Source organism: Anabrus simplex, chromosome 3 (assembly GCF_040414725.1).
Source record: "Anabrus simplex isolate iqAnaSimp1 chromosome 3, ASM4041472v1, whole genome shotgun sequence".
Taxonomy (NCBI): Eukaryota; Metazoa; Arthropoda; class Insecta; order Orthoptera; family Tettigoniidae; genus Anabrus; species Anabrus simplex.
This window is the reverse complement of record NC_090267.1, coordinates 215,163,864-215,182,060: the sequence shown is the minus strand read 5'-3', so window position 1 is coordinate 215,182,060 and position 18,197 is coordinate 215,163,864. Positions and strand designations below refer to the sequence as shown.

Here is an 18,197-nt window from a genome sequence, read left to right as displayed (position 1 = left end):
CTAGTCCATGGAGTTCTCTTTGACACTGCGTTTCCTATAACAGTACCGACTTGTTTTCTCCATTGGAGTAGATCATGAAAACTACGCTTCCTCCATTTTCACACTACGAGTTCAGCTATAGCAGCTCTTCATACTTGGTTTTATGATTCTGAAACAATTTATATGGTAGATTATAAAAGGAAATCCAGAATTACTTATTATTAATAATTCGTTATCATACCCTATTGTGATGCAAGAGTAACAATGAAACTTAACTTTTATTATATAATATTTTTTTTTATTTATTTAGAGTTGCAATTTTTCTCGAGGTACTCAGCATAAATGGACACATATCAGTAATTATTTTATAGGCCTACATATTTACTAGAATTTGTACCCGTTCTTCGCTCGAGAATTTCCAGTGGGTTATATGTTCTCTTCAGGAATTTATGCGAAAGTTACATGGCTCCATTCACACGTTTAATGCAACATGTTAAAATGATATTTTCATGTTAAATCGCGTGGCAGTAACGTGAAATGTGCTGCAGCTGAACAAAATCGAGAGGGAATGGTGACGATTTCCTAATTTATTGTACAGTACAGCTCTCGGTCTCAAGTTGTGCGAAATTCTTCATGGTTCTCAGGTTGCATATTGTATCTCTGACCACTGACATGGCTCTCTGACGTCGATGATACCTCCCTTAATATCTGCTCTTTAGAAGAGAGTAAACTGGCTCTTTAGTGCCCATCTAAAGTGACATGCACGGTATGTCTCACGGGACTTGGACTAAAAGTCCAATTTTAGTAATCATCTGCGGTATTATCCATCGTACGATAAATACGTACATGTCATAAAGGAACGGAAATATATTCTTAAACGTTTGTTGCATACAGTCTTTAGATACACGTAATATTAACGATAATATTTGAGAATAGTCTTCCCATAAATTCAAACTCCATGTCATTACAGTAACATCTTATGCACCTGATAACACAATCCCGAGTTAGTAGATTCCAAATACATAGTTTGGGTGAAATAAGTCGAGCCGTTTTCCACTTTTAGGAATATACAAACAGATATAAAACGAGACACACAGGCAGACAGACAACAAAGAGAAAAGTTCTACCTCATGTTTCCTCAGTGTTCAGTTACATTAGTTGAGGTTCATTTTCAAGCCGAGCGTAATATTATGCATCCTTTGATTTTCTCCTATTATGGATCCTTCAAATAACTGTAGGTCTGTGAGAGTGTCTGTCACTGGCTGCAGAGCATGAAGCCAAGAGAAAATAGTAATTTTCTCCTCATTTGAAGAGTAAACGTAATTATGTACATAACATATAATAAGCAGTGCAAGACGAAATTGAAAAACTCTTCTAGTCTTCCTATAAAGTCCCAAAACATTAAGTGATTTTTAAATGATATGCATATCAAAACCTGCTCGTCGGTGAATAGACTCTAAATGTGAAGTTTGGTCGAGATATAGTCAATGGAATAGGAGAAAATGGGAAAAAGCTCTTCTGGACATCGTATATTAGCTATTCAGTGATTTTAAATGATATGCACATCGTAACCTGATACTAGTAGATCAGACTATAGCCTACATATGAAGCTTGGTGGAGAAATAATCAATAGTGTAAGAGAAATGGAAAAATACTCTGGTCTTCGTATAAATTTCCAGTCTGTTGAGTGATTTTCAAATGATATGCATATCTAAACACCTGTTCTTGGATCAGTAGATACTAAATATGAAGTTTGGTCGGGATATAAACACTAGTGTAAGAAAAAAATTAGGAAAACGTTTCTAGTCCTCCTATAAACCACAAGTCTATTCAGTTATTTTTAGATGATACGCATATCTAAACTTGCGCTTTGATGCGTAGACTTTAAATATGAAGTATGGTCGAGATATAATCAATTGTGTAAGAGAAAACAGAAGAAAGAAACTCTTCAGATGTTCCAATAAACCCCCAGTATAATCAATGATTTTTAAATGATATGCATATAGTAACCTGCTCCTGGATGAGTAGACCCTTAATATGAAGTTTGGTCGTGATCTATTCAGACATTTACCCGTGATGATGAAACAAACAAATAGACAAACAGACACGAAATTTAAACACTACTTATACAATGTCGAATTGACCTGAAACGGATAAATATACCAACATTTGGTGAAATAAATGACATTGCAGACAGCAGAACGCCTAAAATTTTACTTGTAACATACGATATTTGTCTCTTCATAGTTCAGAATTTAAAAGATGGTATTTCTGTATTGGTCATGTCCACAGTAACAAGGAAATGAACTCTTTAATTTTCAATCATCTCTGTTGTCTGTCAGTCTGTCTGTAAGGTATTGTCCCCTATTTCCCGGTCAAGCTCAGCCAGTGCATGAGAGATCCCGAGGTGGATCGTTCGTTAACGGGTTGTTCTTATTTCTAGAGGCATTTAAAGGAACAAGGATTGACGACAGGCTTGGCATTTATTCCATTAAGCATCAATTTAAATTAATCACAATCAAAAAAATATTCTTGATGTTGTTCAACATAAATCTCACGCAGTTAATATTGTTGACTGAATTTACAAAAATTAAGTTATACAAGTCTCCCTTCACGTCGAAAATGGATTACTGTGGAAAATAGAGATAAAACCAAAAGTTAGCCCTCCATTGCCTAAAAAATTGAAATTAAAAGAGGATAAACCTCATCCTATGTCATCCTGGATTTTCAGATCATTTGAAAGCTTAACCTTGCTTAATTTGTTTTCAACAGACTGAAATTCACAAATTTCCACTAAATCACGTGGCAGATGATCTTGTTATCTTTTCCAATAGTAACTTTACCATATTCATACAATTCACATTATTTTAACTTCCTTCATCGATGATAATATCTTTGATAATTCTCTGATACTGTTAAATTAATTAATTAATTAAGTGGCTTAGATTCTTGAAAATAATTAGTTTGCTCAATTAACGTTCACTGCGTTATTGCATGGCTTTAGAATTAATATAATTTTTAAAACCTGGATGAAAATTATTAAATGACTGAAGTAAAAATTATTCATGTCGTCACTGGATTTTACATTACTAAATTTTCACAAAAATTAATCCTTGCTTTCGCCGTTGAAACTATATGATCTTATTCACTTTTAAATTTACTTCATTATAAAATTATCCCTATAATTATGTTTGACATAAATTCAATAAGCACATTTAAAGAAATGATCCAGCAAAGGCAACGCCGAAATAATCTGAGCCACCGCAGTGAACACGTGGTCAGATTAAAACACAGAATCAAAAATATCACATCAAAGATATTACTAACTACTGCACTCATACGACACACACATATATAGGATACTCGTAATTTTGTACAACATTTACGCACGAACCGTAGGTTTATTATTATCAATTTATGATGATTATCATAAGTAGAGTCATCTGGATTGAGCCTGTATTAAAACAAACATACTCGACACAGTATGTGACTTGTGATGGAATTTGAGTAATCACTTGAAGAATATTATAACTGCATTGCAACGACGATCTAGTAAATTTTAAGATTTTTAATCAGAAGGCCTGGTAGAAAATAATCATCGCGCACATCATATGGGTTACAATTTAAAGTCGTCAACACGTGGTCGATGAGCACCGATAAATCGATTATTGTTCTCAAATACTTGAAATGCGACTCAAAACGTGCTCCACAATTACCTTAGAACGCTGTGTACCCATGACACATGCTTCCAAAACTCCAATAAACATCCCGCAGGACTACCATTATTCCAGGCAATTACACAAAATAGAGCAAAGATTTAAATCTTCTACAAGAACAATCTACACGCATTTATTGCTCATGACCTTAAGATTATCAATTAACCCGATCTCAACATTTATTATTATTATTATTATTATTATTATTATTATTATTATTATTATTATTATTAGATCTACCATTAATGTCTGATTTAATGTGAAAATCAGATGACGCAATCCTAAATAATAATAGAATAATGCAATGACGAAACTCAACCATAATTTTATAAAGTGAGACGTTTCCCATATCCTGTTCCACAAAGTTTCATGAAGTCAAAAATAGTTCATTAAATCCATTGTTATCCGAGAGTTCAATTATTACTAGATCACATTCTAATTAATTACATAATAATGGAAGTATACTCGGATGACCCCCTACAATAATCTACTCCAGTAGAATCCCAACTCACATTCACTCATGTACTAAGTCTACCATGACCCAACAAGATGAAAAGTTGTAAAATATGGCTAAATAATGCAAACCTAACAGAAATACTTGCTAAGGGAAGATCATTTAGTTTTCCACACAGATGGACAGAAAGATTACATACAATTTTACTAAATTTTTAGGATGGACTCGATTCTCAGGAGATGTCTTCATTCTCCCATGCTGAAGCTCGTCCTCCTCGCTCTCCCTCTTGATGTTTGAATTGCCTACATGTTTAGCAATTCATGGCGGCAGCGAAGTCCAAATCCCACGTTGAATTCGTTGCTCCTCTTGATGACAGGAAACACATCCTGAAGTAGGTGACGATTTCCCGTAGGTTGTGGTCTTCTTCTTGTTTCAGGTTGAAGTTAGCTGCAACAGACACAAAATATTTTATAATGTTCTCCAGCCAGATCAGACTGCACTAATTTGTCGAAGACAACACTTAATTTAGGGCTCACAGTGATTCGATGCTATCAGAAGTAAGAATAAGAGATTGTTTTACTAAATGAAAAGTTTTTAATAGCCTCTGGCTTGGAGGCGTGTCACTCCCTACTAATGACTACTGGTTCGTAACTGCACATTTTCACTGGGCCTGGATAATTCTGGATTCGCTTGGCGAGCGAGCAGTCAGGCACACGAAATAGTACGTAGCCTTGAAATGTCCAGTCCGTCACGTGACTGCCACATGGTATCGATCGAAAGAACGGCAGAAAAACCAATACTTTACGCTTACTGAAAACCTGTCAAACCACTTGTTCAATGTTAACAGCTCTCTAGCAAATAAAACTTAGCCCTTCTCACGCAATGGAATAAGTTATGCTGGTTGTTGCGGACGTGTAAATAAATATTTATTAGACGCCAAAATGTACGGGACAGTATGTATGTATGTATGTATGCATTTATGTATGTACATTACGTACGCATATTACTAGAAAATCGCTCATGATAATTGAGTGAAAATCGTTATATGAATTCGGAAAAATAGGCACTACAACTTAGGCTATAAATAATTTTATTTACGCTGAGTAAGGCCTCAAATGTAGTTCTCAATTGCCTATATTATTGGTGGCCATATCTATAACTGCTACATAAGTAAAGTTATATAGAATTAAATATCAGATCATTTATGTCGTATATATTTTCACCGTACCGTATTATAACAGAGATATTAATGATTTTTGTTTTTTGTTTTTAAGTCCATATCAACACCGAACCACGAGAAAATGGGTGAACAGAATTTAATGAAAATAGTTATGTAGTCAGAAAATACGGCACTACAGTCTTAGCTATAAATAATTTTATTCACGCTGGATGAAATGGTAGTTTAAGGGAAGGTGCCTAAAATTTAATTTTTACATTTATATGTTATTGGTCTTATCGAAATGTACTACACAACAACAGTACAATTTCCAAACATTTATGTCTTATACAGTTTTACCTTTCCGACAATTATAATATAATTTGTTCATTTAGATTTTTGCTGTTTAGTCCATATCAGTTTTACAATTTGTTTTACATCGCATCGACACAGATAGGTCTTATGGCGATGTTGGGAAAGAAAAGGGCTAGGAGTGCGAAGGAATCAACCGCAGCCTTAATTAAAGTACCGCCCCAACATATGCCTGGTGTGAAAATGGGTAACTACGGAAATCCATCTTCAGGGCTGCTAGTGATTTGTAAGCGTACAAGCTCAACAACGAACCAATATAAGCATAAACGGATGTAGATAATTTTTACGATTTAGGAAAAGTCGCTATAAACTTTAATTTGAATACAATTTTGCTGAGTCGCCAGATGACATCATTATGTTTTGTAAAACACTTGTTGAATTTTGATCAGATTCAGAAAATAACTTATTTGAATTTCGTAGTAACATGTATGCTCATTATTTCAATATTATTTCATTACTTTGTGAGTATTGTTAATTGCGTTTTATAGATGAGTGATTTAGCTACATGCATAGTAAAGTTCTTAATTCAAGTATTTCTTACTGAATTTGAATGTAAACATTAGTATGCTCGTACCTTTCGTACTATGCATCAGGTTTGTTGAAATAGAGTTACTTTGACACTAGAGAAAATATGAACACAAATAATAATTTTAGGCTTAAGTTTTGTACTTACCTCACTGGCATGGAGAAATCTTCAATGGCTTACGTTTGTACAAGTAGGGGAAAAATGCTTATCGTTTCACCAATGACAATTCATCCATAATTATACTCTGATATACATCCTTCTTTTTAATAAAATGTCTTTCATATTCGTCGGTAAATAATCCTTCTTCTTGATTAAGTGTTTAAATACGTAGCTATTTCGTAGTTTAATGCTACTATTATGAAATATTCAGGTGATTGAAGGATATTTAATAACATTAGGAGCGAGGTTGCAACGCCACAATTATTATTTCAAAAGCAGTGATGTCATACCGTGGAAGGTGTGCCAAAGCCGTGCATGTGACAATGCTTTTCCTATCCATTATTTCTCATCAGAATGGTCACACCTTCCAGGAACATATTGATATGCAGTCCATCAGAACAATTTTCGTTGAATTCATTTTCCTACGAGCTTGTGCAAAGGAAAATGAACCTTAAAATCATCATACTAAAATGAATTCCTACCAATTGGCAAAAGCAAAGTGATATCATCAGAGACTATATAGACCCTGTGAGTAGTACAAAGTGAAGGTTTCCTCTATCCATAACTTCGGCACTTATTGAGACAGTGTGTCAAGCTATATAATGTATTTAGAATTAACCTGGTACTCACTTGTCGTGCAGGCTGCGTGGATCCACGGGCCACGTTGAACAGTTAAACTTACTGTTCCATCGTGGGTCGTCTACCACAGCTGCTTCAATAGAGCAATATCGAACACTTAGACCTAGGGGTCGTAGCGGGTTCTCTTTCTATCACTACATTGACCAAACCTTGGGGTTCAGAAGAGAGCCTAACTACTTTAAATGAGGAACAAAAATGTGCTTACTAAAATATTTATTCAAATTAAATCACAACAAAAATATTTATTGAATTAGGTAGAAAAAGCACTTAATAATTTTACAACGTTTCAACACAGTCACAAGACACAAGGTGAGCCTCATACAGTTAATATTATTGTTCAACATTATTTAAAAGAATGAAAATGTCATGTAAAATTGGTGCACAGCAAAAACCATAAAACGAGAATAAAAAGAATACTGAAAAGACGACATCTTTAATCCAAACGATAACTGAGAGTTAATCCACACGATCCGTGGAAAATCTGACCTTTAACAACTAGGGGGTTGTAGTAAGGATGTCAAGGAGAGTGCATATAAGTCTCTGGTAAGACCCCAACTAGAGTATGGTTCCAGTGTATGGGACCCTCACCAGGATTACCTGATTCAAGAACTGGAAAAAATCCAAAGAAAAGCAGCTCGATTTGATCTGGGTGATTTCCGACAAAAGAGTAGCGTTACAAAAATGTTGCAATGTTTGGATTGGGAAGAATTGAGAGAAAGAAGAAGAGCTGCTCGACTAAGTGGTATGTTCCGAGCTGTCAGCGGAGAGATGGCGTGGAATGACATTAGTAGACGAATAGGTTTGAATGGCGTCTATAAAAGTAGGAAAGATCACAATATGAAGATAAAGTTGGAATTCAAGAGGACAAAGTGGGGCAAATATTCATTTATAGGAAGGGGAGTTAGGGATTGGAATAACTTACCAAGGGAGATGTTCAATAAATTTCCAATTTCTTTGAAATCATTTCGGATAAGGCTAGGAAAGCAACAGATACGGAATCTGCCACCTGGGCGACTGCCCTAAATGCAGATCAGTATTGATTGATTGATTGATTGATTTCCAGATTTACATTTAGCTAAGGTTATCCACCAGTCTGGTATCCAATAGGATATTGGAACATACCCCGAATCGACCCTTAATCGAACCAAATCCACAGGTTGCGAAACATTACTAGAAAGCATGGTGTTCATTAGAAGTTAACAACAATTATCACAATAAAAATAAAATTCCACCATGTATTGTCATCTCGTGACACCATTAAGTTACAGAAGAAATCCCAATGCAGGAACATGCATCGACCCAGACAGATGTTCAGAAGGAACCGACAACAACTTGATCCGTGTGGACCTTACTTTACGTCGTCCTGATGGAAAAACTGCGAAATGCAGGAAAACGTTAATTTCTTATGCATTTGGAAGAAATGCCAAACACTGAAGTTAAAACAAAGTGACAAGTCACTTGAAAATGTTCTTACTAAATCGACTTTTAAGTCATAAATAGTTATGTCGTTAAGTTTATTAACATAAAAGTCCACATCCAAACAAATTAAAGGACATCTTTCCAATTTCTATAACTACGACTACCATTACAAATCTGTCTACCTACACGTGGCCCATTAAACAAAACTAAAAGTGATCGGTAGATCAGCGGCTCACCTACAATAAAGTGAAATAACGACAATTGAAAATAAAATATATTAACAGCTGACGAATCGAAAACGCATTCGTAGCGTAAATCCAACATATATCAGCTAAGTGTCAACGCACGATACCATCATAAGATACCGAACACCCGATCAATAAATCTAAAGTAAAGAAAAATAGAAAAACGAAAGTTCATCGAACTTGAACACGTGCGGCTAAGCGGTTATGATCAATCTTCAATAACTAGGTTTCCATGAGGGACAACCCTCACGTTCATGCCACTACTGATGCAACGCTATTATGGGAGCTCCTTCTAGCTAGAAAGAATTATGCCGAAACATGGCCTAAATAATACCTCCTAACATCCTTCACATCCGTATTCACTACTGGAGACACTAACGTCGTTCAAGTCGATTCCCAAAAATGACTAACCTATGACTTGACTATGTACAGACGACGGCGTAATGCTGTCATTGAGCTTATGTAGGGTCCACACATCCGTGTATTTATATAATACGCGCAGTATCCTAAATCTATCGTTGAGCCTATATTAGGATGTCTACACATCATTTACACTGTCAGGCGTAATCGAAACTTCAAACACAATCGTGGATATTTAAATTTAATCCTCGTTGAAACTCTAACAGAGTGAAATGAAATTCGTCACAGAATGAACTCGAACCTGGATATATAACTATGTCCATTTCTTACAATAAAGCGTGATATCTAAATTAAACAACTTGTCCGATTAGTTTTATCCATTATTCAATACAATCTCAACACATGCACTGAAGTTCGATAAATAAAAAGATAATCAACTATCGTTTAATTTTACGTAATATGACTGAAAACAGTAGCCATCACCATCACGATATCCACAGCATAACTCAAGTGTGAGGCTCCAAATTGCCTAACATCTCAACGTTCCAAACATGTACTGCCGTGAGCTGCCCAGTGAAGTAACTTTCCAATCAATCTACTCAAGCTAGACTATCATTCTAAAAACATTCAAATTTCTCATCCGCAATGTTTTTAGTCAACGATAATTTCATCCCGTTAAATACAGAATATAATTCAGTTTACAATAACCAAGTATTACCTTACCGTGTGTCAGAATATATTTTGTTCTTGAGGTCGAATATCACAAAAATGCACTATGCTGGTACAACATGGAATCATCACTTGGACTTAATTGGCAAGACCAACGGTCTCAAATAAAAAAGTAACCATGGGAGAACATTGACTTGTAATTAAAATAGGCGTTACAAAGCTTTCGCTTCGGTTTTGACCACTATTAAATTAGTCGACTCTGCTGGATTGCTTACAGGACATCGTCATCTTCCACAGCCTGTCTCAGAAATATTACCTCTTCACATACCCTATCACATAAATTTCTCTCCGTTGAAAAGAAGGGCCTATTGTCCTCAGCCTCTTGTTCACTATACATCACTCATAAAATTCAGGCTTACTTTGCCTTTAACAACTTCCTAACTATTCTCATAATATTTCATTTCCATTACAATCCATTTCTTCCTGTTCGAAACATTCAAATATATGTAATCCCATGATCAACAACTTTATAAGGATCTCACAATCGACTTCTTTACGTTTTTCTTGACCTCAAGAGCAAAATAGCATACCGTGATTTTCTGTATCACAAATACGCCGTGTCACAAAATTTAAGCTTCCCAAAAATAAATGTTAACTTTATTAGACTTCACCGGATTTCGGTATAAATCGCAACTCTCACTTGACGTTACTTTTGAACGCATAATGTACCATTTAAAATTTATCTTGACGAGAATATTATTTATTGTTATTATTTTTATTAATTTAGTATTTGACTTTATCACGCTCACCACGACTATTTTATTGTTATCATTATTGTAACTCTTATCAGCCTGAAAATATTTCATTGATTTTCAGTACAATATATTTAAAACACATATTACATTTTTCTAAAGACATTTTAAACGCATTTTGGAAGATTCAAGCACTGACATGACTAATAGAAATTTCGCCTCAACATTGTAATATACTTAATTTTTACACACGCAACATAGTAATTTAATGGGGCGAGCATTTACAGTTCTAACTACAAAACATGATGTTGAAAATAGACAGACCTTGTAACTGCGCCGTAGCTTCCGAGGTTACCCTGGCTACAATTGAGCCAGCTCGTATCAGAAATTAGCCAGTCATTCCTCTCTTTTTATTCTATCTTATAATTACATAGACTCTACACTTTAGTTTAGCTAACACACGCAAATAACAAATTACTCTAGATGCACACAATATGTACAACTACACCGTTCCTCGGTGAAAACTCGACTCTCCGTGAGAACTTCCCTCGCTCTCACCCGCTTGTTATTCTAGGTGGTCACAAGATATGAGACATGAAGCTTATCTCGGCTAGTCCACGGTTCCCTTCATTGACTACAAGGACACACAGTAATTTAATGATAGTTTTTTATGCATTCGCGGTCTTCGTTTTCAGAAGTTCAGGAATTCTATGTCAATTCAACTAAATATTTTATCTCGAGCCAAATAATCAATAAATGTCACACGTTTATTTGAAGAAACAGTTCAAGACCTCTACTTGATATTAACGCAACGCAGCTACACCCTCGCAACAACCGACCTAGTGAGTGTAGCTACTGTCCAGAGGTAGGGATATTTATAGCTTTTCAAGGGAAGTTTTCCTGGTCGTGATGTATTGTGGTGTAATCGCACAATTTCATGGCCACTTGACCGATTTCTTTGAGACTCACCCCAAAAATTATACCTAGATTCCAAGTCAAGATGGTGTTGTTTACTGACTTTCCCGTGCCTGTAATGGGCGTAATTAATTTCGTGTAGATAATTTCGCGTGCATTTGGACTGCGTGGCCTTGGCACGTGTGTCTAATCTGCCAGTATGAATGCCAAGTTTTCTCCAGGCTGAATTACTGACATTTCCACCCTGTGGATTTTAGCTTCATTAAATATTTCTTAAAATTCTTAGTTATTTATTTGTTGCTTAATGATATTGCCGAAATCTCTCGCATTGAAGGTTTATTATGTAGAAGTTAATTATTAATTTCTCGAAGTCGGCCAAAGTGTTCCAAGTCCGCTCGAATGGGTGGCTCGCTCGCTCCCACGACGAGTTCTCATGCCACGGAATGTGATATAAGGTTGCAAGCAAGAATTATGTTTGCGCTTTTAGTTGTGTCTTGTAGTTGCAATTTTCTAGTTGCAATTTTTAGGGTAGAATTATGGGTTCAATGTCCCTATTTCAAAGAAGAAATTTCGTTCCAAAAATTTCTCATATTCTTGGCGGTGAATCGAACTCATGACAATCCATGTGAACCGAGCACGTCTAAGCAGATACTTTACTAATATCACACCATGTTTTAATATTATATTATATTATAGAATCCACTATTTCCACTAATTCAGAGGAGGAGCTATCATGAACTAAAATGAACTCATCATCATCATCATCATCACTCTAAACATGCCTTCAAGTTCCATAATAGAAAAACCTACAATCGCTGACAGTCACTATCTGAAGTACTGTTCACATATGATAGACAATCTCCTGTCTCTCGCATCCTCCACAGTAGCTACTGGCTCCGCCTGGTGCTACGTCACCGTCACTCGTTCCATCTCCTTCGTGTACGCCCTTTTCGTCATTTTGCAAAAGACTGACAACTGAACATTCCCTCTATCTTCAATACATCCCATAACCACTATAGCTGTTTCCATCCTACCATTTTCCTAATATTTGGTTGCCCAAAGCGTCTATAAAGATATTTATGTCTTCTTTTCCACCTTCCAGCCTCTGCGTGACATGTATCGTCCTCAGCACTTTCCTCACTAATGCATCAATACTCTCTTGAAGTATTTAAAGTTAATACAGGCCGCGTGGAACTTGCTTTTTTGAGATATCAAGCACGATTTAAGCTGAAAGTGGCATGAGTAGTGTTCGTTATCTTTTGCCGTACATCCTTTTCTTCACCTCATGTATGCTCGGGAGTAAGAAACCTAGATATTTGAAGACATCTACTCTTACAATTGTGTACGTCGATGCTGATATCATACTCATTATTTTGTTGACATATGACAACGACAAATAATTCGTGTTTTTGTCGTTAACTTGCAGTACTAACTTGCTTCTTGCATGAACCGGTATATATCCAAGGTTTCACCCGTAACTACTTCGTCATCTGCGTCCCGACAATCACCATCTTACTTGTACTTCCGGTTACACTAGTCCGTAAGGTAGTAAAATGTTTTCAAGATATAGGTATTTCTAATGTATGATTAAAGTTTAATCGTCGATGTTGCAATCGCATACCTCCAAATTCTTGTAACAAATCAAACGAATTTTGAAACGTTAGATATGTTATATGAAAGCAGCAGCACTTCCATCGAAAAATTTTTCCTTGAAATTAGAATGTCGCTTTGAAATGTAATCAAGCTGGACTGTTGAGCTCAGGTTCCTGTCATTTACGATTTGCAAGCAATCGTGCAAATTGACAGAATGGCTCCTCATGTGCAGTAATATTACCACACAATGTTTAGCTCCAGGTAATCTATTCTTTAAGTGAAATATTTCAACACGAGTAAGTTTAGACACTTTCAGAAGTCATACGTGTAGGAGCAATAATTCTAATTTGTAATGTTTTCTCAAAATTGGCACATATGTTCGGAAGCTTAATAAGGGCACACTCGCATATGCACACACAAACAAAAACACAGATGTAGATGCGAGGTGGTGGAATACACTCACGGTATCTCCTTGCCTGTTGTAAGTAGCGACGAAAAGGAGGACATCCAGGATTTCTTAATTTGGGAGTGTGAATTAGTGCAATTGGGGCCTTACTGAGTTTGTTGTTACTTCCACTTACTTGTTCCAGGGTCCTCACTTGCGCCACCACTATCAAACCTTATTGGTCTTAATACACCGACGACGAGGTGTAACAAGTCTCTCCTTGTCTTCATCTCACAACTATTGTTGCCTATTCCGGCAAGAATGTTTTAGCAGTCCTATAAGGGATATACACATTTTCCTAAATTTTTCACATAAATTTACTCTCCGAAAACTGTTACGGGAGCTGGATTTACACACCTACCTACTGAAATTTGGACAGGAAAACTTGATTAAGCGTTATAAACACAAATTTAGTATCTTCCTTACATCTGTAAATACAAGTGGGTTGGTCATTAAATGCTATTATACAGTATAAAGCTAACTTGACCTTTGTTCATAATGGAATTTGTTCATCATCCCATTAGTGCTCAAATGTGAACTCATAATTTAATCCTACTGAAGTCAGGCGCCATTATTTAAAACTTTCAATTAATTTTAATTTAATTTGAAATTTAACTGAGTGAGGTGAGTTGAAGTTTGCGTTACAATCAATGAATGTACAGTTTGTAATTATATGCCGCAATGTCCTCAACAAATTGGAAAATTCGAATCCATTTCTGTTTTTCTTTTCCTCCAATGATATACGACTCGTATGTTTTAGGTGGCAGGTGGCATAATGCAGCAGCTTTTCGTGGTGATCGTGGTGCTTGCCCTGCTCAACATGTGGGTTGGTCTGGCGGTTCGCAGTGGTCGAGAGATGGAAAGACAAGGACATATTAACTACCACCGCAACCAGGTTGGTATTCTACTCATAATGGAAGGACTATTCACTATGATGTTCGCGAACAACACCAGCAAAAGTAACAGAGAACGAAACAGTGTACTGGTATCAGAGGGAGATCTTCCTTATGAACTCTACAGTGCCTTGAAGTGCAGTGCAAATCAACGTAATATTCAGAGAGTGAACCTAATCGAAATATCTCAGTCTTTAACAAGGTTAAGTGAAAAAGTGGACGGAATTCAGAAGATACTGAATTCTTTAAAACAAAAAGGGTTTCGTCAGTTTAAGGAATAGTTATAATAACGTAATTGCTTAAAATGTGTCCGGCTCCATGGCTAAATGGTCGGCGTGCTGTCCTTTGCCCACAGGGGTCCCGGGTTCGATTCCCGCCAGGGTCGGGAATTTTAACCATAATTGATTAATTTCGCTGGCACGGGGACTACGTGTACGTGTCGTCTTCATCGTCATTTTATCCTCATCACTACGCGCAGGTCGCCTACGGGAGTCAAATCAGAAAAGGACCTGCATCTTGCGAGCCGAACTGGTTCTTGGACACTCCCGGCACTAAAAGCCATACGCCATTTAACTTAATTTGCTTAACATGTGTAATAATATTTAATTATATTTTATTCTCATTGAGATCCGCGCTGATTGCCAGGTATCATTAAGCACCAACTTTCTGTGACCAATGTGAAAATAACTCTTGCTAACGTGTTAGTTTATCTGTGATTTATTGCTGTACGATGAGCATCCAAATATAGTAATTAAACAGCAATTTCGAAGAATTTAAGAACCTTTCATATTGTAAGAATGTGTTGTAAGAACAGGTTGAAATATATACTGTAATCATGGATTCCAGACAGATATTATTGTCAGTAGTATTCCTTCAGTGGGTTCGAACCCCTCTGTCGGCAGTCCTGAATATGGTTTTCCATAGTTTTCCATTTTTGTACCAGGCAAATGCTGTGGCCACACCTTAATTAGGTACACGGCCACTTTCTCCCCACTCCTAGCCTTTCCCTATCCCATCGTCACCACAAGTCCTATTCGTACCGAGCTCGATAGCTGCAGTCACTTAAATGCGACCAGTATCCAGTATTAGGGAGATAGTAGGTTCGAACCCCAATGTCGACAGTCTCGAAGAGGGTTTTCCGTAGTTTTCCATATTTGTACCAGGCAAATGCTGTGGCTACAACTTAATTAAGTCCACGGCCGTTTCCTTGCCACTCCTAGCGCTTTCCTATCCCACCGTCGCCATAAGACGTTGGTGCGACATAAAGCAACTTGTAAAAACAAAACAAAAAGAAGACATATCTGTGTCAGAGCGACGTAAAGCCAGTTGTAAAGAAAGGATTCTTTCAGAAGGAAAAGTAATCGTACTTCGAAGAAATTTTAGGAAGATCTCACCGGTACTTTACACGATTTTAAATAAGTTCTAATAATTCAAGACTGTAAACAAACTGTCTGAAATTCGGTCAGAATTTAAGAGATTTCAATTGCTTAAAACCAAGCAGGAAAATCAGTAGAACTAGAATATTCACATCTCTTACTTGAAATTGGTAATGGAGATTACTATCACTTGACGAATCTTCGGAAATATTCACCGTTATAAATTTACTACCCGATGTAATAGTGCAAGGAGATACTAATGTGCTGTAGGTTTTTTGGAACATAATTTAAATTTCCGGGTGACGTATTGAGCTTTCGAAAATTCTTTGTCTTGTCCCATAATAATAAAACTGCAATAAAATCAATTAAGGTATAAATCATATACGTCGAACACCAAAGGCGTAAACCGTTCAATAACAGAAGAACTTCTTTAATCTCCAACATAACTTTTAAAGAGTTTGAAATTAAGTAGTTTGCTGCCACTTACCCTTATATCAAAACCGGTCCCAATGTGATTCCATTAAGAAATGTAAATGCTTATTAGGGCATTTTAAATGGGACATGATTAATTGTCCGGAATATGTGTGCCGACTGTCTAGATATGAAACATTATTGGTGAAAAGATAATAAAAGAACTCTGGTTCCAACAATAAAGCAAACACTTCCTTTCTTTCAAAAAACGACAATTTCCGTTTCGCCATGCCCTTTGTTAAATTTAGATCGTGTTGATATTCTACCCCATCCAATATTTACTCATGGCCATTCAAATGATACAATCTCCCTCTGTGGATCAGTGATAGAGTGTCGGTCGGCGTCTGGATCCAAAGATAGCTGGTTCAAACCCGGCAGAGGTTGTCGGAATTTTGAAAGGCGGAAGAAAGTGTTCATTCAACTCCCCATGTCGTACGAAGTCGACATGTAAAATATCTCTGGTGAAGAGTTTGGTGTTTACCCGACAAAAATCAATTAAATCTCAGCCATAGACGACCAAGGAAAATTCTGTTTATTTTGCCATCCCGCAACCTCGAAATTGACCAGCAAGCAGCTAGATGGCGTCACATTAACATGATTGCACACGGTAGCTGAGTGCAAAGGATTATTATTATCATTATTATTATTACATGTTGCAATGTCTCGAGTGCGCTCCTTCAGTAATTTGAAAGTGCTAACAGTACCTAATAGTCATACTACTCCCTTAACCATGCAAATTACCTATTTAGTTCCCATCATGTAGCTGTGAGCTTGCACTCGGGAGATGATGGGTTACAACCTCGCTGCTGTTGGCACAGAAGATGGTTATTCTACGGATTTCTATTTTCACACTAGACGAATGCTGGCACTGTGCCTTAATTTCAGCCAAGGCCGCTTCCTTCCCAATCCTAGACCTGTCCTGTCCCATCATTGTCATAAGACCTGCCTTGGTAAGTGTGACGTAAAACAAATACTACCAATCATATTGCTGTTTTATCTGCTCATAAAAATGCGCAAATGCTTAGTCCTTTCACCAAATTAAATCCCAGCATTTTACTTATACTTATGTTTTCTATGAAAAAAATCATATAATTTTATTCGTAACTTGAATGATACTATACGAAATTTGGCTTTAAATCACGCGTTTCAGAGCACCAGCTTGCCTAGCGCTGTGCAACTGGATATTTGGTTGGTTCTCAATAGGTCCTGCTGACTCAAACTTAACACGAGATAGTGCGAAGGTTTTTGACTAAAAATTACACGCCAGAAATCAGTGACTTCGCCAACTGGGTACATTCTGCTAGAAAATAAAAATACATTATGAAAAAGAGAAGGGGCTTCAAGCTGTGATTTGAGGCTAAATGTGTAATAGACACACTTTTACGAAGAACATTTCTTAACCCTAGAACACTAACCCTATTTCGCCACACATTATTACTAATCCTTCGTAAATTTGACTACCCCAATTTATAATTGTTATATTTTCCACGTAACAGCTTATATTTGGCAAGATTTTGGATATTTAGAGTTCCTATAGTGTCGTAAACTTAACAGGAATCAAAATACGTAGATATTAAATAATTGTAGGTGATTATTTACTAAATATAGAAAACTTGACACACACAAAATACTAAATGAACACGTTTTATAAGAAATGAATTTTATAACACAACATATGCAAAAAAACCCTTAAAATTATGAATGTGTGTTATTTACATCACAAAGAAACCAAAACTACCAAGAAAATAAATAAAATAAGTATAAATGTAAAAAAAGGTATGAAGACACATTATACTTTTAAGTTCACACTATCACTAACCGTTCGCCAATATGACGACACCCACCCAATTATTACAAGAATGAACAAAGATATCAACAATCGCACATGCCACAGTCAATAACATCTCGAAAAAAATCAGCTACACAGAATGGCGGCAGGTACGCATGCGCGGAAGGCAATAAACTATACCATTCTGCTACCTACCGTCGTAAATTTTACGAAGGGTTAGTGTTCTAGGGTTAATTAAGGACTGCGTGTTAATAACATAACACCCAATA

At 36.4% G+C, this 18,197-nt stretch overlaps 1 protein-coding gene across 2 annotated transcripts in view; it reads left to right on the top strand.

Annotated features, from left to right (window-relative positions):
* LOC136867165 (ankyrin repeat, PH and SEC7 domain containing protein secG) overlaps positions 1-15,043 on the top strand; it is a 147,768-nt gene extending 132,725 nt beyond the window's left edge. For both annotated transcript variants that reach the window (XM_067144282.2, XM_068227042.1), the window contains one exon: positions 14,160-15,043. In XM_067144282.2, the coding sequence (XP_067000383.2) occupies positions 14,160-14,573 (414 nt within the window). In that variant the 3' untranslated portion in view covers positions 14,574-15,043. The remainder of the gene's footprint in view (positions 1-14,159) is intronic.
* Positions 15,044-18,197: the final 3,154 nt, after the last annotated feature.